General features: G+C 34.6%; 1 protein-coding gene across 1 annotated transcript; it reads right to left on the bottom strand.

Annotated features, from left to right (window-relative positions):
• Positions 1–13,068: 13,068 nt before the first annotated feature.
• On the bottom strand, positions 13,069–14,758 carry LOC121600540 (homeobox protein Hox-C5-like). Its single transcript, XM_041929224.1, has 3 exons — positions 14,596–14,758; positions 14,363–14,536; positions 13,069–13,094 (listed from the first exon to the last, which is right to left on the bottom strand). Exons 1-3 carry the CDS (start codon positions 14,756–14,758, stop codon positions 13,069–13,071), a joined length of 363 nt encoding a protein of 120 aa, XP_041785158.1.
• Positions 14,759–27,807: the final 13,049 nt, after the last annotated feature.

Genomic DNA, 27,807 nt, shown 5'->3' with positions numbered 1-27,807 from the left:
CATGTTGTTAATATGTTTAATATTAAGAGCTCACGACTGTACCACGAGACCGGCTTAACATGATAAAACCGGCTTGATAACAACAATAACAATAAAACAATAATTAATAACAATTATTATAATAATTCATACACCATCCATCCATTCCAGCTGGCTTTGTTTGATTGATCAAATAAACTTTGAATCACTCATATTAGATTCATGTCTATCCATGCAACTTGTTAAACTCTCTTGTCTCATTTTTACCATCGAACAATAAAAAAAGATTGAGTACACTATAGAATTCATATTTGATAAATTAAAATATTGAAAATGTTTACTCCTCTTTCAGATAGCGTGCTAGTAACACTCGACAGAAATCATTTTGTACATCACTTGAAGGTGTGACTGCATAGCATCACCAAGCATTGGACGATTATGCCTGTGTTTTCAATTTGGGTTTCTTTTTATCAACACCATTAAAATATCATCAATCAAAAGCTCTTCATACCACACCCTTTGGTTGGGTTTTACTTTAGCCGTTACAATAGACATGGTTACATTGATAATTTATTGCTTTTAAACGAAAGTCTTCACACTTCAATCGCTTGATGAGGTTATCAGAGCTCTCGTTGACCTTATGTCACGAATGAAGAAATTATGATAAACAATACAAATGAGGATTCACGAACTAAGAAATGGGATCTAAAAAGTCGCTATCAGTTTTCATGCATTTAAATAATGTAACACATTTTTTAATTATGTTTTCGTGCACAATACAACAAAGTATCCGAAGAAAAAGATTTCAAAAAATTATAATACCTTTCGAAATCTTTGGGATTTTTATCACATTAGCGCACTCAAATGCAGCATTAAAATAAACATTTTTCAATGAATGTAAGAAAATTGCACATATATAACATCTGTCCTTTTCAAATTAGCTGCTAGTGCTTAGTTGGTTAGCTGCTTAGTGTATATAACGCCTACCATAACTTTATGTAAAGTTTTACGCAAACTATAGAAAATTCTACAGAGTTGGATAAATACATTGTTCAAAATACTATTTTACATCTATGTTTAAATATTTTTTAATTTTTAGACCATTATTGTATAAATTATTATAAAAAAGAATTTAGTAGTTTAAAATAACTAGAAAAACACTTTCAAAAATAGTTTTTTACTAACTAATGCATATAAAATTAATCCAAAACTACTAATAACATATTTTAGAAAAGTATTACAGAGATACATTTGAATGATTTTTAAAAAGATTGTATTTTTTTTCTAAATGATTTTTATGACTGAAATCAATTTAAAATGAAGTTAATATTTTTTGCAGCTAATGATTGCTAAAAAATACAAACCATAGTATGTAAGAAGATTTTCAAATCATGTTTTGAATTTGCCATGAGAACTTTATCAATTTAATGAATAACGGTTCAAAACTGACCCGATAACACAAAAGTGACATAAACTACAGCGATTTTTAGCGCAATTCAAATATTTGCTGTTAAACATACTAAAGAATGTAATCATAACCTTATTTTTTACGCTATACCATTGCTGTTCTCTTGGACCGCCTCAAAGGCGCCCGTAGTTGCCTGCTTGTAAAACTTGGTCGTGTATTCGCAAGGTTGTTTATGAGTCTGAATAAGAGCTGGCTGATCTCCATCCTGGTTTGAATGATCAAGAGTTATATAATTTCTATTTAAATCTTTGGTAATAATACACATTAACATAAACTACATATGTTACATAAGTCTCGAAAGCCTGTATAGGCCGGCATGTCCCCGTAGGACGTTACGCCAAATAGAAGAACATGTCACATGAATAGTATATTGAATTTAAAAAAAGTTTATGCAGATGCTGCTGTTTGAAAAATGATTCACTGTGATATGTTGATTCCAATAATACTAAAATTACGAGCTAACGATGAAAAACATGACAAATTCAAATGATGATATCACAACCCTTTCAGAAACTTATTTCAAAAAGTCTTACAATACAGACTTACTCAGTGAGTATGCTATCAAATCTGTGAAACGACATTGGAAAAGGAATTTCGACAGGCTTGATAGGTAATCGTTTGTAATTAATGATTCTGTCTTTACATTTATTCGTCTACATTGTGACCTTTTCTCCTAGGATCAGTATATTGGAAATATGTGACGACTGTGTTCTCTCGCAGCTAGCTTAGAAAAATTGAAAGTGTACGAATACGAAGATTTTAAATAGTATTAATCTCTTTGACTATTAACGTATTCTGTTGCGATCAACGTTCATAGAGAGAAGCACAGAGATAGGGCAAAAAGGAGAGACATAGCACGAGAGAGAGAAAGAGAGAGAACTAGTTACATTTTTCTTATGACAACGACAACATAGGTATGAAACTGTTGAAGGAAATACCTTACCACGGTATTGGAAACCAAAACGCTGTCCTCAGCTGGTGGCGTGTCGATCGTTGGTTCGGCATAATTAATGGAGTGTTGCGTATCTTCTGTTTCCTACCTTAAGTCACGGTTCAACGATCTTCGCAGATCAAGAATTCTTTTCTATTCTTTTTTATGGTGTCCACTTTATTAAGTAAGTTGTAGTGTTATTTTTCTTTTGTCGCTTAGTACGGTTCCTCGAGTTTCACCAGAAGTTCCAACACTGCGATTGGTAGATCGAGCGCTTGGTTTGCTCGGCATAGTAATGAATTAAGACATCTTTTTTATTCGTCCAATCCCTACACACATACGCCTACAGCGTCGTCCCGCCGTGACAGAGTGGAAGTAAAACATTATAACTAACTTATTAAATTTAAAGATCATTAAGAAAATTTATCATTATATTTAAGATCATCAATTACAGAATTGTTACGTTCTCTGTTTCTGATTGCAGACGACGCGTTTGGACGATTCATGTAGGTTTTTTTGTTTTACTTTTGGATTCTCTCGATCTTAGAGTTGAAAAATGAACATAGATTGTCGGCCAATACTGCTAACCGATCGACGATCTGATCTAAAGAGTGTAAGATATAAGCGTTGTTACTGCATTTTTAATGCGTTTTAAGCGTTTAATAAAAACATTCCGAATTGGAAAACTTTTTTTTAAATTTGTTTTACAGAGGCTTTGGACCTTCTGGCTGAAATTCGCCTCCAAAAATTGGAAAACAATCCTTTAAAATACTGGTAATATATTTCAGGAAGTGTTTGCATTTGAAAATAAGGAAAATGCAGAAGATTTTCGAGTTGAATAAATGCAGTACAGACATTTTCATTAGATGTGAAAATAATGTTTATGTTATTTATTTATTTATTTATTCGTCATATACAAATTGGTTCTTTTCCAAAACAATTTTACTATCCTTTCCAATATGTGACATCTTGGCAATTGCAATTCAACTGATATGATCTCTGTTTAAATAACCAACTGTAAAATTTGCAGAACATATCTTAAATCGCAACACCATTAATTATCTTGATCCTGGACATGATGCTCTCCAGCGCTGGTGAAAAATAAAAAAAAATCACTTATGTTAAAATTTTCGGTAAAGAGCTGCAAAAATACACCATATCGTTGTATTCTATTCAGTTTTTCTGTAAATCCAGTTGACGTTTCTTTATTAATAAAGTATGTATATTGTATATAATATTGAAACTTTTCGCAAATACTGCCACGTATTAGGCTATTATATAATAGCATTTTCACATTGCAGTAGCTTCGGTGCGATGGTCATTAGACGCGTGCAAATGCTTACCTAAAAATAGCATCCTTATTTGTGCCTGTAATCTTAACGCCAAAGCTAAAGGATTGTGATTGTATGCGACACGGATTAATTAGTGTTCATAAATAATATTTCAAACCACATGAATTGGGATTGGAGACAGCTTTGTCTCCCGGTGAGATGAATCTCGCTACAAAGCCTTTTTCTAGCCTATTTCTCTACTTGTCTGTAAGAGTGAACCAAGAAATAGCTAGAATACGCTAGTTACCAATAAAATTGTTGTCCCTCGTTATTCGCATGCGTGTGTTAAGACTGTTTTCAATAGAGTGAGCGATTGATCTTGATAACGACGAAGCAAAAATTAGCATGATGGAGTTAACTCTCTGTTTTCAGTTTCCTCCCCTTTTGTTGATGAAATAATAGCTACTGCTACAGCAACAATCATAATTGATTGAATGTCAACGTATTTCCAGACCAATGTTTTAGTAGTTATTAAATCCAATTTCCATCTCAAACAACTCTTTCATTTTAAGTCATTAAAGGATACAGGATTCCAACATCTTTTCAATTATTGTTTAAAACTTTCTTACAAGTATCGTTGTTCAAAAGTGTAATTTATTATTTGGAATTGTTTGTTAATGTTATTCATAGATAGAAAACTGGGGAGAACAATTCAATTTTAAATTTAAAACTCCTATGATTAGGGTAATTTGTCAATTGTTGGCCACTTAAGGGAACAGATATCGTATTTCATATGTTTGAGGTGGATAATATTACAATTTTCTTGTTATTTGTGTCTATTTTACGTGATTATTGTTTAAAAAATAGTATGTATATTTTATTTAACTTTTAAGTTGGCAACCGGATACCCGGGTATTTTTTTCAACTTTGAACTGCAATAACTTTTGATTCATTGCTTTTATTGACCTGAAATTTTCCGTAGTCTCCCAACTTTTAATTTATGATTTTTTGGTGCATAAATTGTAATTTTAAATAGCCTGTAAGTATTTTATTTTGATTTTTTTTAACTTTGCCACTTAAGTTGGCAACCAGCATACCCGGGTATTCCATACATTTTGTATGGAGAATGACGTTTCTCTTCTTCCTCTTTTCGTATTGTGCTTATTTTCGAGTCAAACTCAAGCGATTCCAAATTTCAATTTGACCGTTATTTTTGTAATAGAATGAAAACACTTAATGAATAAATGAAATAGAAGAGAATATATGGTCGGCATTACTTGCTTACAGCATTAAAATATAGAAAGCATTGTTTACCTATGAAAATCGTCACTTTTTTGCATCAAAACGTGTGGAATACCCGGGTATGCCGGTTGCCAACTTACGTGTGTAAATCTGGTTGCCAACTCTACGGTTAAGGAAGAAAATTTGTAAATAATGTCAAAACATACTGTTTTTTTAAACCTATTCAAAAGTCCTTTTCTGCGTTATTGTGTGCATTATTAAACACTTTCCAACACACTGAAATAGACAAAAACGGTCCCTGAAATGGATGATTTTTCGATCGAATAGTGCTTAGGACAATACGAAACGCTATTATATTGCACGTTTGTCCTTGGTTCAAGCCGGTATTCCGCAAAATAAGTAGCGAACTTGCACCTGCTGCCGCACGATAATGGTTAACAAAACACTGTCAAACACTGTCAATTACACCTCCTCTTTGTTCCAATTATTAAACAATAGATTAAAATGAGTGTTCTTTACAAAAAGACAAAAATGTTGATATCTAGTTGTGAAGATTAACTATATTTCTTTGATTTCAATCAAAATATTCGGTTCGAGTATTTCACAGGGCGAAAAAAGAATGAGGAGTAGAATTACTAGTTGATTAGCTAAGAAATTCGTTCGATTTGATAAAAAGCTACCGTGTATTTGTGTATAAAAAATAAAAAATTACCCTTTAAAAATTGTAAATGTAGAATATGCGCAAGAAATGCTCAATGTTGAAGGAAAAATGTATCATAAATCTTTGGAAAAACAACAAGTGCAATAATTGGCAAATTACCCTATATGGATTTCAATGGAAGTAAGATATAACTGCAAAAAAGGTAACATTTTGCTATTGTTTTTTTTTTTGTTAAACGTACGCTGGCTCATATTTACAAGAGTTCCGAAAGAAGGCTGTTGTTGAAGCGATTAAAAATCTGGACCAACTGACAATGAAATTTTGTGAAAGGTTGTAGAGCTCTCATTTATCAGTTAGAATCAGGGGAATCAGAATCAGGTGGCGAGTTGGGGGGGGGGGGGCGGTACAATATTTTCATGCAAACGTTGCTCTTGAAACGGAGGAATAAAACATTTCAATAATTATCATAATTATTTACGACAGCCGCAATCGTAGTGGTTGTATTTTCCGGTATTTTAGGATGAATTACATAATTTGGCCAAAGAACAACGTCACACAAACTTTCTTCAGTCCTCTCCTTTCCTCTCAACAAACTTATCACAATCATCACGAAAACGTTTAATGGAAATGGAAATGGATTAGGCCGTATTGCTTTATCCGCCCAGTGCACTTGACATTCTCGAAAATTCTTAAACCACGTTACATTACAACTCATATCCTGCAATTAATTTCAGGCTTTTTTATTCGTTATTTATCTAACACTATCTTTAATATTGTTTTTAATAAATCTACCTTTGGCTCTGCTTAACGGCTATAAGCAAGGTGTATGTATATAGAAGGTGAAGTCATTCAGAACAAATTGACAATTCACGACTTGACATAACAATACTGGGGGCACTGATATAAAAATCGATGCTGGCTGGAGAGGACATGGAAAATTGTATGCATTTTGACATAACAATACTCAATCAAGGAGATCAGGCAAACGCAATAAGACTTCACCTTCTCAATACATACACCTTGGGTTATCAGTGCTAAATTTTCCAATTAACATAAGAAAAATCCTATTGTATGTTTCATCAATAGCAATACACGGAAAGTTCAAAGTACAAATAAATCAAGCTCTACGGATTGTTTAACTCGTGTTGCGGGAACATTCCGGTTGCAAGAGAAACAAACAAATTTGTACAAATTTAAAATCATCATGTCTTTATCTTTAGTCATTTTAAAAAATGAACATGCAAACAGTATTTTTTATAAGAGCTCAACTTTTCATACAATCAATAATATAAAAGTGTTGCCATTGAGCAAATGTTACCGCAACATATTCAAACCCGAACCTGTATCATGGTGTCCATATGTGAATATGTATCCCGCTATAGTGAGAAATCTGCTCGAATCACTGGAACGCAACACGTCTAAAACAAGGAATTCTGTTCAAGCTTCTAGTTTAAACCGCAAGGTGGCACTTTTGCAGGGTTCTTAACTAGGGAATCCAATGTTCCTTGCTAAAACTTACAATTACTGGTCAAATGGAAAACAAAAAGAAAAAAAAAAATAGGTTTATCGGAACAGTAAAAGAGACGAGCGGATAAATAAATAAATAGGAAATATAAAAAATAAATAGAAAAAATACAGATACAAAATTAAATTGCAAACTAGAACAATATCCTAAATAAATTCATAGCTGATCAAAAGGCATTTTAAGGTCAACTTGAATGCTTAAATTGCTATTAACTTGGGTCATTTGTATAATAATTGGCCTTTTCTATTTCTAGAACCTTTAAGAAAGTTGCAATTAAATACAAATTACAATTTAAAGGCATTTTTGCTGTATCATTTGTGGTTCATTGAAAACTCGTGTTTTTTACTTCAATTTTATATTTTTCCGTCGTCTTTACTTACTCTACTGACTAGCAGAAAGTTTGAAACTTTTATTTTTATTAATAGGAAGAGATATCTGGGATTCTTTGTGACCCTATTCCTTCGATCTTTCAATTTTTAATTTTTATTCACTTGCTGATTTTGATACGTTTCTTTGCTTTTTTAGCCTTAGATGGCCAATATAGTCGTTTTCTATTCCACGCTTTTCTGTTTTCATGTCTGCGCTTCTCTAACCGTAGATAAATACCTTTCTGATTATCTCAAGTATGATTATTACAATTATCGCGAGACATACCACCATTTAAAGTTTAAAGTTTGCTAAACATGGTTACTTGACCATAATAATTTAAAAACCCCGAGTGAGTATGATATACAGGTGGGCTTATCTCGAACGATTTGACAACTACACTGTAGAAAAGCCTCAGCACAATTTTTCGATAGATAATCCTGTCATTTTGGTGTCTTTTGACACTCATTTCGTCATCAAGGTGTTCATTTTACTGGTCTTTTTGAAAACTGGTATTCCATGACACTTACGATCAAAATGCACAATGCTACAAAAAATCGATCATTCCGCTTTGTATGGGGAAAAATCTGTGACACATTGAGCGGTGGAAATTATCGACTATCAGCAAAAAACGTCATCAATCAAGGTTGATGTTTTTGAACCAAAACATTATGCAAAGCAAGTTGGTAAATGTTTTGGTTCTTTTTCAGTATTTTGGGTGATAAAAAAGTCATTTATAAAATATAAAAAATGATTTGCCTACACTAAATACTGAACTCGAAGGGAATCGTATTTATGTAGGAGTATGAAAGAAATAGTTATACTGTTAGTTTTACGTGAGCGCCTATCGAATTTTTTCGATCGAAAAATTGAGCTGAGGCCGATAGAAATATTATTGAATATTGTTTAACGCCGTGTAATTATTGGATTGTGTCGTCCTAAACTACTCAAAGTCGTGTGCTAGAACTATCTTGAACTAATTATGGTGTTAGAAGAATGTAAAAAAACTAGATTTTAATCGCCGCTCGTAGATGGTTTGTTGTTATGTTAGTGAAACTGTTCAGTGTAAAAGCGTTCCTCGACCTGACAAAACTGATTATCAATATCACTTAACGAGACGAACTTTAAGCTCACCTGTATATTGTACCCCCATTAAAAATACATTTCTCCAAATTCAACGCAAATAGAGAAAGATGAACAAATATAGCCACAATCACCATAGCAATGAATAGAAAAAGGGGAGAGCGCATTGTAGAGCGCAAAATGCATATGATAAAATCTGGTGAAAATAAGGCTCACAAAATTCGGCGTCATACCGAAAATTACATTTTCACAGCAAACACAAAAGCGACTTCAAAAAAAAAGTGTCTTTCGTCACATTTATATCCTTCATTATAAGAAAAATGTGCAATCTAGATTGTAAACCAATGCTCTATTTTTATAACATATAGGCTTATTCTAATCTCGCAATCGAGATGTCTCGACGTCGGGGTGAATATTACAAAGGATAAAAAGGTTTACATTATAACTAACCTTCCGTGCTTATAACAGCGAGGTGTCCATAGAAATGTGTCAAGTAGTAGAATTTTACCCATGAAAGCTTCCACGTGACTTTCAATTCAAGCCAGTTCTTCTCGATATCAAACCCCTGGCGGGAAATGCTTCAAAAGGGGTACTTTGATAATTGGTTTGGTGAGTTGACGCATACTGCAATTTTCGAAGTTCGTCTCGATTGACATTTTCTTCCGGACTTCTAAGACAAAAAGCATATTTCAAATAGCAATCGAGCAATCTCGACTCGAATCGAATAAATTAAATTAATAGAATAAGCCCCACAATCATGTTTCGTACAACGTCAGAAATTCAAGCCATGTCTTCAGATCATGTATAGTTGGCAAGTAGTTAGGTTATAATAGCATACAAGTTGAAAAAAACTTATTGTACAAATATTTTAACTGTTTTGGAGTCAACGAAGACTTGTCATGGTACAGTGGTTAATTCATACGAATCAATACTATTCCTGTCACGGGTTAAAGCCTCATATGGATTCCTCTAGTAACAAGGAATAACTATTTGGTTGCGTGATATTAAATAAGTCTCGAAAGCCTATATAGGAAGACATGATAACACAGACATGATGTTATACCAAACAGAAGAAAAAGAAGGATTTAGGTGAAGGAAAGATTTTAATTATTATTTTTGTTGTTGAGAGATCGTTCTATATTGCTATTTTTTAACCTTTTCAATACTACACTTATTCCCACGTGAATTAAAATGCGACGTATAAGATCATTGTGGATCTACTCTGCTCCTGCATTGATTACCCTACTCTGCTCGTTTGAATCTACCTTTACGCTACTGATCTAACTCGTTGAACACAGGATCTGATCGTCATTGGTGACCGCCAGTCAAGTTCGGGCCACCACGATTCTTTTTATGTAATGTGTCGTGAATTACATTTCAAAAAGAACTGTCGCGTACTGAGTTCCTTCGTCATGCATGCTAGCTTCTTGTGTGTTTTATCGCTGTCTTTAGGTTAAGACTTAGTGTGTAAATTTATGTGAAAGGATCAAAAAGGTCTATTAAACTGAACAAATGAAAAATGAAAAAGATGGTTTTACAAAATGAAATTGTATTGTATCGAATTGTTGAATGTATTTTAAAATAAGTTTTCTTTTTATCAATGCAGGATTATTTTAATTTCAAGCTTCAACAAAGTCGTATTTGATTCATTAAATGATTTGCAACATATGTTATGGTTCACACATACAACAAAATATCTATCAACAAGACACACTTCTACTAATATTAACTGAGCTCAAGGCCCTACGGAAGATGCTGCCATTCGTGTGGCAGCAATTTGTTTCCGTCGTGGACGCTTGGCTCAAGGAAAAAATCATTAACATTATTATCCTTCCGAGGGTATGGCACGGTTGTACGTCATCACCCACTACTGTTAAACTATACATTGATGAAAGGAGGCAAAAGGTGAAATATCCTGCTGATGCCATTTTGACGGCTACATTCCAGTGCTCGGATTGCTATACAGTATATATATATATCCACAACTACAAGGTCACGGCAATAAATTCGTCGTGCGTAGAAAACGGTGTCGATAGTTCAGTGACCTTGAGAGATCCTGTTTTCGTCTCGTGGCTCGGCCTCTATCTGATACTGTAAATTCAGTCATTATTTTTGAGAGCAGGCAAGATATCGGTCGTGTGACCATCCGATGATAGAATGTGCGAGTATATAGAGTCGTGTGCATCTTTACCCACAAGCCTATACGTTTAGAATAGTGATCCCACCTAGCGGGAAGTCCGGGCGGATCTAACAAGGACAGTTCGGAAATGTTTGCTTTGTAACTTTTAATTTGTTTTGAACAAACTAATAAACAAATAAAGAATCACACACTGCGTGTGTGTAGAGAGCATCGACATGTTTGGTAGAAATAATACACCTTTTAAAAATGATAGTATACCTTTGATTGATTTCCATCTATGTAAGATTTTACTCATGGATAGAAAGTAAGGCTGATGACAAATTTTGATAGAATAAACACAAGTCTTGAGATGCAAATGTCAACGAACCATAGAGTATTTTCAGTGAGCTTAAACTCCTGGTGAGTCAATGATCTTGCTCCAAACCTCCAAATCTCCAATCTTGTTCGGCTAAGAAAAATCGCACTTTTTATTGCGAACGGTATCTATCGCCTTGTATTTTAAAGACACTTCAGAATGTAGATTTATGCATATAAAAAAATCATGAAGCTATATTTGATTTGTAGTTTAGAAAGCTACATTCTAAGAATATCTTTTGCCAAATTTAACATCAACTACCATTTTATTTTGTACAAACCCCTTAGAAAGGAAGAGAATGAGAAAATCAAACAAGGAGTCTTCTCGACGGATTATTTTATCACTTTATTAGGCATATTTTATCATAAACCTCCTAAATTTTCAAAACGTTTCTCAGGGTGTCTAAGGTTAATTTGACTCATGGAAATGTTTTGCCACCATCAAAGCTCGTGCCCAAAAGTCCCAAATGAAATATTATATACTGGTGTATATTTTCAAATATTTTAATTTTTATGATTAGATCCTTTATAAATAGGTCTGATCTGGCTGGATGCCTTACCGTTGTAGCAAATATGACATATCGGTAAATAGAGAAGCGCTTGTCCTACCTATTGTACCTTAAGTATTAAATCTTTGCTCAGCGAACCACAGGGAAGCCTAAATCGTTCCCTTGATAAAGTAGAAAAAGGCGAAGGATCAGACAACGGGTATGAGCGGATTTTATTGGCATCATCACGAGTGTAAACTAATAAAACTATCGCTGGAACACCATCGAGCTTCATCGTTCGTGTGCCTGTACAACATTTTAAAGTTTTAAAGAGTGAGAACGATACTCAATCTATTCCTATCCCCATATAAACGGAAAGCACCAGAACATTTTTATTTTTACAACAGGTAAAACAATGTATGGTCAATGCCTTCTGTATTTGTAAAATATTAAAAAAAAATATCTGAGTTGTCATAATTTAAAGGAAACAAAATTTTGAGAATTGCTAATGTGCCAAGTCTATATCGTTTTTTCTCCAAAATAAAACAAAAACACATTATGATTACCACACTGTAATCAACTATCTATGGAAAAGCAAAAATGGTTTCAATGTTGATGTTTTGTTTTAAGTTTATGTTATGTTTTTAGTATGATTGTATTATTTTAGTTTTTATTTATTACTATTTTTTACAACAAATACCAAAAGAACATTTTGTCTCTAAGCAACATATTATTATTTTACAAAAACTTTATCTATTCAATGCTACGTTATATTATCGCCAGGAGCTCACAATAATACACTATCTCCATTTCATAGCATTAATTTACGTCAGTACTTTTTCGCATTTCCCTCAGTTTCATTCATTCTGGATGATCGGCGTCAAAACTGACAAAATCTTAATCAGCGCATTTTTAAGACGTATCGCGCGTTTAACTTAGTCACTACGTTTAGATGATATGTTGATATTAACTGAGCAATTTATTTATTTATTTATACCTTCTACGTATTTTATTATTATTTTTTATAAAATTCCATTTCCTAATGTGATGCCACAAAGCAACACAAAAAAATCATTAATCAGTTTACAGGATCAAAAACAACCCGGCTAAAAAATAAACCAACCATGTACTCTAATACAGCTAATGATCGTAGCACATACATATGCAGCAGGAAAGACATATACAAAACATATCTTAATAAAAAAAACAATGTTGTAATGACTTCCCTTCGGTCAAACCAGCTAAAAATCGCAACAAAAACATTCAAAAGTATTTCGGGCCACAGCAAATCAAAAAATATGTCATGATTAAAATTATGTGGCGACTGTCACGCTACATAAACATTTTATGGTCCGAACCAAATACATGTTCGTCTTTGGCGGAACTACAATTTAATTATGTTTAGCACTCGAACGTTCGCATATTCTAAGAAAAAACGATGATGATAATGGTCTTTAAAAATCTAAATTATCAGAATAACATTAGTTAAGCAACCAAATGAATTCTAAGAAAACTATGTATCTTATTTACATTTAATCCACCTGATATGGAACTGACACGTCATGTTTGTATTTCATGCAATTGCCCTGTTTATTTTTACATGAGCATTACACTTGCCAAAATTGCAACCATTCGTAGAAGTGATTTTATTCAACAGGTAATTCGATCGGATTAACGTCTAAGCCCGTACGTCCGCCTATCATGACTACTTATGCACTGCTTTAACTTCCAAAACGCCCTTGCTGTGCTAACTGTGAGGCGATTATCGCGTCCTAAGCTGTCACTGTGGCATATTTTACTCGCCTGTTGTTAATTCAATTCAAACGCATGTGGCAGTACATAACTGTCTCCGTCAAACGCCACCCCTGCCGAACGTTGAAACTGCATGAGACTTTTCTTTCTGTACACCGTTCATAGGATACACTTCATAGCATCCCACTACCACTGAGGGAAATGATTGTCCCCTCGTATAGTTTCCTATTCTCTTTTATCTGTTTCCTTCTATAGACGCAATGCAAAGGTGAACATCCAAAAACACATATGGTGTGCATTTTGCTTCACACGTTGGTTCTTTGAAAAGACATATAGTTTGCAAGCTTCCTCTATGCCACACAGCTCACAGATATTGAAACTCGCGTCGAGTAAAGCGAGAATATGAGTCAAATACACTTTACCAAAAATGAAAAAAAAAACTTCGCCCTATGACAGCTGTGTTTCTAGTAGAATGTGGCTTGAAATTGTACCTTTTAGGGTGAATTGCACAAAGATTTCTAATCATGTTAATTTCAACGCGTGTAGAATCGTACTTTTGAAAAAGAGAGTGATTATTTCTTCCTATTTTTATTTAATAATTACAGATTTTGTGCTACAATTATTATCACATTTAATTTAACTCTAAGGCAACAACTAATTCCTCACAACATAAGTTTCTTGGGCAAAATTATATGACATGGTTTTTTGATGACTTCTCACGTAAGACTCGGAGATGAAATGTAAGTTGCAATTGTTTGACGTGGATGATGCCCGTTGTATAGTCCACTAGAAACAGGACCCGCAGTTTGAAAATTATGTTGCGGATAATTAGAATAATTTTGCATGTAATAATACTGGTTATGTGAGTAGTTTGAATGAGGATACGACCAGCTGTCCATCATTTGCTGATCACAATGACGGCCTACCTGTTGAGTAACAGTACTAGCCGACGTATTCATCGACAATGGTTGCGAATCAGACGCAGTATGATGTTGTGACTGAATTGCTACGATAGATTCTAAAGATTGCTGTGGTATTTCACCATCATATGTCAGATCTGGTGTATTGGCCGATGCTGAATTATCCTTTTTTGCCTTCATACGGCGATTTTGGAACCAAATCTTGATTTGCCTTTCGGTGAGCTTCAACATGCTAGCAATTTCGATACGACGTCTCCGATTAAGATACCGATTGAAATGGAACTCCTTTTCCAATTCTATCGTTTGGTGACGGGAATAAGACTGTCGAGTTCGTTTAGATGATTCTTTAGGATGATCTGTGGAAGGAAAGGGAAAAGTTAGTTGGAGATCATCATTTTTATTCATCTAAACATACCTTCATGATCGCTATTTTGGGTCCAAGAATTACTCTCTACTCCTTGAGATGAGATTACACTTTCCATATTCTTTGGAGAAAGGGGTGGAGTGCTAACGCCATCATACTTCGGTGTAGCCGTAATTTGGCGCAGACTATTTAACGTATAGTCCACACATTGCATCGTTACTATATCTTGCTTGGACGAATTATCCAACAAGCTATCAATGCTATCATCGGTTTTGTTGGGTGATAATGGTACAATGTCAGGAACAATGCGGTCACTTGCAGCAGGCGAAAGAAAGCCATTATTATATCCGTACGTAGCTTCGATGCGACGACTAGATTCGTTCGTTATGGAATGAGCATAATGAGGGTTGTACTTTAGTTTTTTGGCTGGATTAGTTAGCAGTGCTCTTAGTGCTGGAGAATCTTTTTCATTGTCGTTTGTTTTTTTCTCACTGATCTTTCTTTTCATGGCAGGTGGTTTGATGGTCTCACAACTCTTCTCGCAAGACCTTTTTTCCACATTAGAGCGTTCGACTTCAGTTGGTTTGTAAAAGTATTCTTCGAGATGTTCTTGTGCTCCACACAAACTATAATGGGCAGAGGGTTGATACGGATAGCCGTAATAATTATCAAACTGATTTCCATAATTTTCTAATTGGTGATGTCTAGTATGTAACGAATTCGAGCTAAATTGCTCATCATGGTTATATTGCGCCGTAGCCGAATATCCATAAGCTGAAGACGATATGGATGATATGTTTTGAATTTCCTGTTGTGACTGCTGCGCGTATTGTGAGTTTTGCAAGAGTTGCGATTGTGGTATACTCATATTGCAGTCACCATATTGAAGTGCTGTTTGATAATAATTTGGAATAAACTGCTCTGGCCCACGTTGAGAATAGTTGTAACATGAGTTATAGTAGCTGGACTGATACTCATTGTAGACTGAATGTGCTGCTGCCATGCTTTCCGATTATAACGTTATATTCTCACTCACTTTCACAAGAATTTTCAAAACTTTTCTGTTGATTTAACTATTTGATCTTATCACATACGAAATTCAGTGACGAATGAATGTTACATCGGCGTCGCAGTTGATTTTTGTCATCGAATTCTCTACCTTTACGTTTTGTCCGGCTTTTCGCGTCTAGGGCAATAAAATCCAGTGGCACACGACCTAACACAACACACGACTGGCAGAAAATAAATACAATAAATGTGTGTGCATCCTTTGCTCTCACGTTCACTTGGACTCTCCGAGGGGTACATTCTGCAACAAGAATAATCGTAGGAAAACGAAGGCAAGCGCAGAATAGAATGATATTTTCCCCTTCGCCCTGGGTAGCACCGATGATTACCCTAATCCTAATGCGGATGCAGTACCCATAAATGCACATGTATGAGTCTATAGTATATAACAACATTCGGCCTAAGGGATGTCTAGAATGTATATAATATTGTGGCTCAGATACATAGCCATTTGCACCCACGAATTATGTATTTAATTTTTCTGAAAGAATTTTAAAATCCTTAAAACCTGTAACGTTACGCCAAATGGAAAAAGAAGAAGAAAACCTGTAAACTTTGATAGTGTTCAATGTGAAAGCATTTTATGCTATCATGCCATAAAATGCTTTCGTCCGATGCTGTGCTATGTTCTTCTTTTTAGAGGAGTGATACATTACGATTAAAATAGGTACATAACTAAAAATAAAAATAAAATAAAACAAATAAAATCTTAATACAAAGATGTAAACGCGACGGAGGCATTACCATGGTTTCTAATGGTTTTATTTTTTCTCATACAAAAAAAAACACCTGTTACGTTAACATGTGCACATTAACTCTCATTTAAACAAGATATTTCAGTGAGTTTTTAAATTATCGTTTTTCACGCTTGGACTGCTATCGACGTTGCGCATTGAATCGTTATAGTTAGCATAAGTTTGACATGAATGATTTTAACACGATTGGATTTGTACTTTGTGACTATTTGGTAATATAAAAATGTTTTAAACATAAATATTCGAGATTACCGAACGACATAAACTGATTCGTAACATATCAACTAACCGTAAAATGTAAAATGGATACATATGCTTGGGAAAAAATAATCCTACCTTACTTTATTCTACAATTCCTTCATAACCACCCGCTAAAAAGAGGATTGACATGCTTCAATCTCGTCCATTTTGATTGCACTGTTGAAAGGATGTTCAAACTTGTGTAGATTTTAGAATCTCTTCCTGTTATACACACCCTAATACCATTATTTTATGATTGTATGGATCTACTGGAATACGCAGCTACGCCATCTGCGGAGAGAAAAATAGGGAAACTAGGGGAAACTCAGTAAAATATGTGGGGAATGTGTTAAATAAATAGTTGTAAATTAAGATATTGTACCAGACCTGGATCAATTGTTCCCAATTTGGTCCGAATTGAATCACGGGGTAGTAATATAAAGGAAGAAAATTTGCGAGAAATGCATAAAAATCTCGCCATTGACAGTTGCAACACATCATTTATCTCCTAACCTGAAACTGCTCTCATATAGAAAAGTTTTATTTTAGAAAGCGACATATGTAAGCCACAATCAAAGTCCTCCGGCTTTAAATGACCACACATATTCTACCTTAGCATGAACACTTCCGTCACCAATAAACCTACTTACAGCTTTACAGTGTCCTACATTAAGCTCCAACAATATTCAATTCATTAATCATCGATGTCGAGCTGTACGTTGTCAAGCAACTGGCGCCGCAAGATTGCATTCTATTTGTTTGCTCGTATCTCTTCCCTTCACAGGCTACAGTATTTTAAAACTGGTGATGATTTTATAACCTTGTCCGTGAAACTCTAGCCAGTGCTTTACCTTGTTTTCTAATGGATTTCCATTCAAGAGAAACGATTACTCCGACAGGTAATCATCAATTATTATTAATAAATGAGACCTGATGCATCATAAATGTAAAAAGCTAAAACAAAAGAATTTTGCTGCATATCACATATTCAAAGGATTATTAACAACAAAGCTGAACACAAACCTTTATTCCAATACAGTATCATTAATTCGATTTGAAAAAAAAAATTACTATTTTTTAAAAAAAATGTGACTGGTCACTTATTTTAAGACTATACAGTGGTGGCAACCGAAAGCTGGATGCATGATATTTTCACTAGTTCACCGAAAGTCGGGCAGGCTCCTTTTTTTTTTAGAAAAAAGACCACGTAGCTTGCCCAAATAGCCAATATGATTGTAAAATCATTTGATATTAGAATCAATTATTAGAGATCATTGGACTATTTGGGACGCGTGTTACATAATCTATACCAAACGGTCTCAGAAAAAGTTACAATAGCATGGCAACTTCGAAGTGAGTATTATGTTGTTTGTTACTTCAACGGACACAAAGAATAATCAACGAAGAGAGAGAGAGAGAGAGAGAGAGAGAGAGAGAGAGAGAGAGAACAACAAGACACTTGAATAATTCATGATTTTAAAGTTTTTGAATCTATGAACAGTGTCAGAAACATAACTGAAAAGTGTCCTCATCGATACATGATTGTGAAGATTGATGCATGAAAAAGATTTCTCATAAGTGGTCTAAGGAACTTTCCAAAGTACCGCAACGTCAGAAAAGAGGTAGAAATATGAGTTGAATTGAAAAATTCCATTTCTAACGAATTTATAATAATATAACTCTGACTCATATAAATATATGAATAATATATAAATAAATATAATTATATTAACTCATATGATATATAAATATTTTTTAAATCGAATGAATGATACTGTATTGGTATAAATGTTTATGTTCGGCATTGTTGTAAATAATCCTTTGAATGTGTGATATCATGTACAGGTGCAATTGTTAGCTATTAAGGTGATCAGCGATGCCTGTATTCAAACAAAAATTATGGGTTTTGGTACCTTGAACAAGGTAAAACTATGAAATATGTGGTTTGTATTTAAAGGTACTGTAAATTATATGGTTTGTATTTAAAGGTAATTTGAAGTATACATATGGTTTGTATTTAAAAGCAGTAACAGTAAAAAAATATTTGATTTTGTACACAGCTTATACTTATTTTCTTATTTCCTTCTCAGCATGATTGAACAGGTTTTCTTACGCTTGTCGAGATATGGATATGGTTGGTATTGAGCGAGAAATTTTGTTTTTACATTTAGGAATAAAATAAATAGCATAAATAGAAATGGATTTTTACCATATTAGTATGAAACGACAGTCCATCTGGATTGAGTTTGGTAAAAAAACTTGTTAGCGATAGCTATGTTTTTAGTGATAAGAAACATGGTTTAGATCTAATCACATATCAAACAATGCTATTAATTACTTAAAACGCTTTTATCAATAAGTTATCAAGTGCAGCAGAGGTCGGAAAGGTTCGGGACCGAATGCGTCTAGCAATCTAAATTTGTTTGGTATAAGAGATTCTTTATAGAGATAAACTGGGATCCGAAAACAGTAGAACGTTAATTGAATCTTTTGTGATATGGCGTAACCAGCTAAACGGCCATGCCGGCCTGCACCAGTTTAGGTGACTTATTTGACCTCGTAGTCACATATTCTTTCCTTGCTACAGAATACGAATCATATGAGACTTGAACTCAATACGGGCATATTGTTAAGTCTTGCGAGTTAATTAGAGTATGACGGGACTGCGCTTGAATATACCACTGTTTATTGCAACGGTTTTCATCATTTGGTCAAAAGTTCGCTAAATATAATGGGTTGCCACGCTCTCATGCCGCTCATGAACTTGTGAGTGAAATCCTACAAGCCTTCTGCATGGAGTAAAAGCTGCTAAGAGGATAGACTACAATGGTTCATTGCATATACACATTACAGTGGATAAGTTTTAAGGCTTAAAAGTACAGATATTTATCGCAAATGGCTATTGGATAAAAGGAAACGGTTTAGATTTTTCTTAAGAGCAACACAGCGACTTCATTGATCAAGTATCATAATGATGTTTTGACTATCATTTCATAGTTTTTTATCTATTTTGACAGAACTAAACAATATTAATAAATTAATATTAATAATAAATTAATATTAATAAATGTGTCAACTACTAGTTTAATGGGATACATTTCTAGCTGTGCCGTTCAGTATTTCTTAGATAATTAATGACAATTGACTAGATGTGGCCAAAATCTTCATTTAAGTAAATTCAACTAACAAGTTTCATCATCATTGAGGTTTTTTTACATATCTGAGTCTACATTCATATAACGTACTGGTTGACTTGGTAACCAATACGAATGCCTAGTATTAAATAATAATAAAACTTAAAAATCTCATACAATTGACTTAAATCTTGAATATTACTTGAATAAGAGTTTAATTGACTTTTGAGAATGTAACCAATGGTTTTTTACGAGAACTGATTGAATTGACAATTTCCGAGTTAACAGTGATGTGTTGGCGGTGTTCACGCAAAAGCATACTTTTAACTATTCTATGATACACCTGTTCTCACTTTCCTTTGAATTTTTATCCGGTTGCTATGGATCGCAATCCATGGGAATGGATTGTAGTCAACTACGCCTGAATCGTTTTCAGCTACGTTTGAATCCTTTTCAGCTACGTTTGAAGTAAGCTTCAAATAAAAAAAAAAAACAATTAAGACCGAGCTACATTTATCGTACTCGCAAGTGTAATTTCGGTTTTCACTAGCGCATCTGGCGGCGGCTGACCGAAGCATTTTGCCAAACAATTTGGAGCCGCTCCAGAAAGTATGTTATTTTTCCATGTTTTTTACATTAACTGGACTGGAAATGCTTTTTGGTTGATAGATAAACATATTGTGCAAGTATTTCAGCCGTTTTCGCATCAAAAAACGATGAAAAAAAAACTACTTAATTTTGAGATCCGGTGCGACCATTCCCTTGATGACCAAAAAAAGCTTCCACCAGTCGCCGCCAGATGCGCTAGTGAAAATAGAAATTACACCTGCGAGTACGATCAATGTAGCCCGGCCTTTAGACTTTACAATTGAATGCATTGATGACTTGATTCTTTCTTGCGATGTAAATGCACCCAGCGGTCACTGAATAAGCGATGCGCTACAACGAAATTTGCGCGGCTACTGCAAAATCCAAACGTAGCAGAAAACAATCCAGGCGTTGCTGAAAACGATTCAGATGTAGTTGACTACGATCCATATCAACCGGATAATGATTAAAGGAAAGTGAGACAGGTGTAAATAACTCATAACCTAACAATGACAAAACTGCGGAACAAATTTATCCGCTCATACTACTGCGTCAAACTAATGAAACTATTTTGTGGTTTTGATGGAAGCTACATTACCTTAAAAAACACCACATGTCTATACTTAACAACCATTGAGAAAATTACCATCTTCTGTCGGAAAACTTGCCACAGTTCATGAATTTCATTACTCAGGCCATTTACTTTAAAGGATTAAAGTGTCCTGAAGTAGAGTGTTTGATTATCAGAAATTATTATGAGTAATCCTGCTACTTTTGTAATTTTGTTATCCATTTTCATTTCATTTCATTTATTGTTAAAATTTATCAGACCATATGTGGCCTCCTTGAAGCAGTCTTAATTTTTAGTGTTTTAAATTAGTACAATCTTGTCATGTCGAAGAAGGACGCACAGAACGAATACAATTTAGGAACGCAGTCGCGACATGTCAGGTTCGTAACGATCACAGACAGCATTGAATTCACGACACATAGCAAAAATGGGATCGGAGGAGCCAAAAAACGTGCGTCGCTCTCCCATGTTAAGTAACGGTCTAACACGGAGCGATCTTGGCGGAACATAGAGGTTGAGCCTAGATAGTAGTGCCGGTGAGTCGATCCGGTGGTCGATTATCCCAGTATTTCCATGTTATCTGTTTGTACATGTACTGTTATCCTTATCTCGTCAGAAAGATCTTACTTGTACTCAGATTTCAACTCCGTTCTAGCAACTGATTATCAGGATTATTTCTGAGCCACTAACCATTATCAATTGGTGGTACAATTCAGTCATAAGCACAATCTAAAAGTACAGATGATGGTATTCCAGCAGGATTTGGTTTATAGCAGCGGTCGGCAAACTTTTGAGGTAAAGGGCCAAACTAAGTAAATGATCAAGTGCCGCGGGCCAGGAGAATGTGGTTTTTTTATCATTGCGCTAAAATTATTACAATTTAAACTTTTAGAAACCTCTTAGGTATTATTGTTGTTTTCTGTAATTATATCATCTAAACATGGTTCAAAATTGATGATACCTACTTTAAAAACTAATTGTAATCTTTAATCTTTTGAGAAGCGGCAATAGATGGCTAAATAAATATCGAAACAAACGTGGAGTCAGTAATTATTAAAATGCTTTGTGGACAAGTCATGCCATGTTAGATAGATTGATAACTGATTCCTTATGATAAAGCACTTTGACAATCGTTGAACTCGTAAACAGCAACAGTGTGGAATCGTCGTTCTCGTTAAAACAACAGGGGTTTTAAATGTTCGCTTTTGCTTTCAAATACGATCGAAAATATCGCTCAAATAGTTTGAAGAGAAATCAACTGATTTGTGTGAAATTAAGAAGAACGAATAAAACAACATAAAAATTTATCGCGTGGAAATGTATGGAGCTATTTTACTATATTTAAAACATTGTATTGCATGTATTGCGTTGGCGAAAGTCAAATGCTCTCCCCATCGCAAAGTCGCATGCAAAACTTTAAATAAAAATATTGTAACCAGGCTTTAGTGTATCTCATCAACATACAATTTCGTATGCGATTTCCTTCATTCCGAAAATCTTATTGTCGTGTTGAAACAATGTTAAAATTACATAACGGTTGACGGTTGAGAATTGATAAATTTATGGGATTATCAAGGGATTATCTTTACCCGCTTTAACAAAATGTTATTTGCACTTTGAAAAGTAGTATCCAATGAAACAATAGAAAACCTCTATGAGTCACCTCACCTTAACACCTCTATCAATCGAACTGTAACCACGATAGCCCAAAAAGGGAACCAACCAACTTAGAAGCGTGCGCGATCAACGAATAACATCCCGTAGCGTCTAAAATTGACTTAGTACAGGAGTTTGTCGTTGCATAAGAACGTTACGGCGTTTTGGTCGCCAACATCTTAGCACTATTAGGCAACCATCAAAGCATCGAAAGAAAGCCCAGGTTCATTTTTGAGGTTCCAAAAGATGCAAAAAATGAAGACAGAGGGACAAGTGTCTACATTAATGCGTTATCTGGATCAGGAGATCGATACAACCCGCAAAACAGTGAAATAGTTCTTGAGAAACATGAACATATGTATATATCAGGAAGCAAAAATCGCGTCCTCTGGCTTCGCAGCGGCAAACCATGACGCCAAAACTCACTGCTTTCATTTGAGGTTAATTTTGGCAGAATTTGGATATGACACCTTAGTCCCCAAACTAAGGTACAACATCCGTCACATGTGTTCCATCGATTTTTTCTGGATCAACATGATGGAAAAGCTTTTCTCTAAAAATTTGTCGAGAAAACTTAGGATGCCTTCGTGCATCATGGTGAAAATTCGGGATAACTGACGAAAGGCAACTTGCAAAGTCTGAGATTAATTTGTGCAAGTAAGCTTAAATAATTATCTTTCAAATGATGTAAATGTAAAGAAATTGTCTCTCCTAGTTTTTTTTTTCTACAGCTATCGAAAAAAGGCATTTTTTCACGTAAAAGTTACGGGGATATTGATCTTGAGTTCAAACATACCGATCGATTCGTCATTCCATAGCCTTCTTCTTCTTTTGGCTCAACAACCGTTGTCGGTCAAGGCCTGCCATTCCATAGTACTTTAATTAAAGTTGAAAGAGTTCGTTGGCATAAAATGCTATTCTAAAAAATATTTAGTGATTTGTATACGAATAGTTTCTTTCCATCTTTCAAAATCAGTCAAAACCTTTCGCGGGCCGGATAGAATGTTGCCGCGGGCCGCATTTGGCGCGCGGGCCGGACTTTGCCGACCGCTGGTTTATAGGAATGTTATAAACGCTTAATCGAATGAGATGCGAAAATTCGACAGTTTTTTTTTGTGATACGCGTGAAAGTCCTGGTGATACAATGTTTCGAACGGTGTTTTTGAAATGGTAAATTAAATCTTTTATGCATACAATTCGTATATACTAGAGTAAATATTCGCTAATTGATTATTGTAAAAAAAAAATACATTTGTTTTCTCACATATCGTTTTCTTTTACCATTAACGAATTTCCGAAATGCTATAGGTTGGAATATAATTACTTTAGTGTGTCGCGTGTATTGTGCAAGATTAATCCTCCTGTAAATAGTTTTCTATGTTATAAAAGCTAGCTTCAACCCTGGCAAAGCAGGTTTTTAAAATATTGTAGTTTCTGAGTTTGCTCGATTTTTTCTTCTTCTTATTCTTCTTTGGCACAACAACCGGTGTCGGTCAAGGCCTGCCTGTACCTACTAGTGAAGTGAGCTTGGCTTTCAGTGACTTATTATTGTTACCATAGGAGGATAGTCAGTCCTACGTATGGGGGCACGGTATATTCGGGGCTTGAACCCATGACTGGTATTTTGTTGAGTCGTTCGAGTTGACGACTGTACCACCAGACCGGACCCTATTTCGTATGAATTGCTCGATTATAAAGGCTTTAATGAATGGGCTACATTGATCGTACTCCGTAGTGTAATTTTTGTGAACGCGTACGCCATCTAGCGGCGGCGGGTTGAAGCTAGATGCTGGCATAGTTTATCTGTCAAAAAACGTTTTGGGTCGAGGAGCCTATAATTTTACCCAATGATGAATAGAGAATGGAAGATGGGGAAAAATGTTGCCCAGCGCTTTGTATGAATGACGATTTGTCCAATAACAACAATTAACTACCTACTTTGTTGCAATTTATGGACGTTTATCAACATTTCCTACGGCAAACAGGTAGCCTGGTCGAAACTTGATGAGACACCAAGCATGAATAATTTTGGCACTTAAATTATACCCACATCTAGCTTGCGCTGGTCGCCGCCAGATGCGCTAGTGAATATAAAAATTACACTACGGAGTACGATCAATGTAGCCCGGCCTTTACACAAAAACACGGCTGCCTATTGTTACAAATTAATCCCGCAAGCCAAAATCTTATCTGAAATTTCATCAGGGTGTTTGTAAGTGCCTACCAAATCAACTTTTTGGACATCACGAGCAAGTGGGCCCGCATTGTTTTGTTTCGATGTTCTGACTAAAATTTTATTGATGTTCAGTAAAAAAAGTTTTCTGTGCACGTACTATGGTTGTGAAGCAAATAGAAGCATACAAATGTATTTCTGTATTGCAAATGAAAGAGTTTCTTTTATTTCATGTAACACTTCTTAGTCCTAAAGGTCCCAAAAATTGTACAAAAGAAACCGTTGAGCTTATTGAAACTCCCACACAATCGTTTCAGTTGTTTTGATTAAATATCCTTCGTGTGATAATTTTGTTGTATAATATATATGTTCAAGAAATTAAATAAATGTTTTAAGTACTTTAACTTATCTTTTAATATTTTTCAAACATTACCTAATTGTATGCTATTGTTTTTGAATAATAAATTATATTTTGAAAACTATGTTGTTTTGGTAAACATCTTGTATAAATCTGTAATAAAGAATATCATGCTTACATTACTAAAAAAACAGTAAATTAAAAGGCAAAAGCTATTACACTTAATCTACACGCGTTGCGTGCCACTTGTTCCATAGTTTAGGCGAATTAATGGTGTTGAAAGACAGTCCAAAACAAACGCATAAACTACTTGTTATCCATCACATAACAATCATTCAGTCGATAGACCAAGGCAAAGGGGACAGAAAGCACCAATCAGATTCAAACGTTGTGAGTCGCCGTTTTACTTCCGTGCTATACAGTCTTCGGTGTGCCGGTTGAAAATATCTGAACCATAAACAACCCGAAACATACCACACCATTGCACCGTCTTTTTTTTACCCGTTGTTCCAATCGCCTGAGTGAGGACAACCTTCGCGTTAATAAATTACAATAATTTGTTGAAATTTATAATTTATTTCTTCATTTTCAATTCGTGATCGAGTCGAGTTGATTCTGATGGACGATTGTACTATGGTTCCTAATATTTAGTATGTTATGATTCCAAAGGGGTTGATAATTTTGAATTTTGAGCACCATTCAAGTAGTAAACGACTAAAAGCTACTCATGTGCAATCCAATCAAGTTCAAGCTTTCACCAAAGTCACAATCTATGGTCCGTGTTTTGCTTTGCACACGACAAAACTTCGCTGAAACTATGTACATACTGGGTTACGAAAGGACGTTCCAAGAGGAAATATCTACCATAGAGCTACGTTTACGCTATTGGGCATAAAAAATAAAAAGAAATGCAGTTTACGCCCCATGCTTTGGTCTGCATAATTTATTGGGTTAAAAATTAGTTAATATTTAATTTATAGCATTTCCAGCATTTCCTTTTTCCAAGCAGCGCAGGAACGAAATACACATATTCTGTGGCCTGTACTCTTGCCAAAGAGAGAAACGGAAACACAAACCCCCACATGATCCAAACCAGTGTCATCGAAACGATCCAAAAACAACAGGCACCCTGAGTAACAACTCGAACAAATTTATATGAGAACTTTCTGTGTCGACTCTACTGTAGCCGTTGGAGACGATAAACGATGCTTATAGAAGCTAGAGCAGTGAAGCGATCGTGTCGGCTCAGGTAGTATTTTGTGTCAAGCGGAAAGAAAATTTATGACCTTTTAAGCTATGCTTTGACGTTTTGGGGTTGATTTTACCTCACCTTTTTATTTATGATAAAAACTTAAGCTTTATCTGCTTACTGTTTCCTTCCCGTGACTTTATCTCATTTTCGTTAGCAAATGCTCGTACGGACGATCTCCACTTCACTTATAAAAAACTAATACGTATACCGAATGCGAAACATGCTCTCAATGAGTTTTCTTTAGCTTCTTCAAAAATTCATACGACTTGGCAGAACGCAGAATATACAGATTGAAGATGTTTAAAAAGCTATCATCTGTTGACTATAGTGGACTGAAGTCTGATCCCCAACAGGCACGTTATCGTTCGCCATGCAGAAGCGTAACATAATATACTTCAATTCGAAACAAAGACCGGGGTATGCTCATGCAACAGCATCAACCGGATACCGAACTATCGCAAGACATTTGAATGAGACAGCAAGGATAAAATTAATTATATTTTTAAGGCCAGTGAAACGTGTGCTAAGTTTTATTTGGACTACGCGCCGCTACTTTTTAATAAATATTTCATCGTGTGCTGTGCAAGATTGTGGATATTTGAGAGACATAATAGTGTTTCAGAAGCTATGATGTACATTAAAAAGGCGATGATTAGCACCTTATCTTTTTTCCCTGTGCCTTGTTATTATGCGCCAAGATTTTTTGTGATGTTTTCAGATCAAATGAGAGCCGTAGTGTATTTGTAACTAAACTTGATATTCTGTCAGAAAGGAACAGATAACAATCGCATTTAGCTTTAAATCCAAATCATTAACATTTCCGACCACTGGTGTTGGTTTTTTCTTTCGGAGTAGAGATTTTTTTATGAATTGAAAGGAGGACCTTTTGCCTTCACTATCAACAATACTCTTGTTTATGTGGATTTTCTATCTGTATTCTTGCAACAACATATATATATATACAATTTATATACACAATTTATATATATATATATATATATATATATATATATATATATATATATATATATATATATATATATATATATATATATATATATATATATATATATATATATATATATATATATATATATATATAGAATAAAACCTCAACCTGTTATCTCAACTCCAATTATCAACTCTTCAACTATCAACAACTCCACTCAACTATCGTTAAAATAAAATTTGTTATCTTTGACTCTCTTCGGAGTCAAATCTTCTCGAAAATCTGCTCCATTTTGACTTAAATTATTTCAAAAAATTTAAAAGCTTTTGAAGTTCAATCTATTTAAAATTCGTTAAATTGTACCAGTTAGTGGTTTAATATCAAGACTGGATAGAGGTTCATGCATATAACTCTTTCCCAAAACAATACTTACAAAAATGTTCTATTTGAGATAACTTTTTTTTCGCAGAACAATTAAATTTGATCTAAATTCAGTGAGTATACTTAGAAAAACACAAT

The sequence above is a fragment of the Anopheles merus genome, chromosome 2R, assembly GCF_017562075.2.
Source record: "Anopheles merus strain MAF chromosome 2R, AmerM5.1, whole genome shotgun sequence".
In the NCBI taxonomy this organism is placed as follows: domain Eukaryota; kingdom Metazoa; phylum Arthropoda; class Insecta; order Diptera; family Culicidae; genus Anopheles; species Anopheles merus.
The sequence above is the reverse complement of the archived record's forward strand: the minus strand, read 5'-3'. Positions and strand labels throughout refer to the sequence as shown.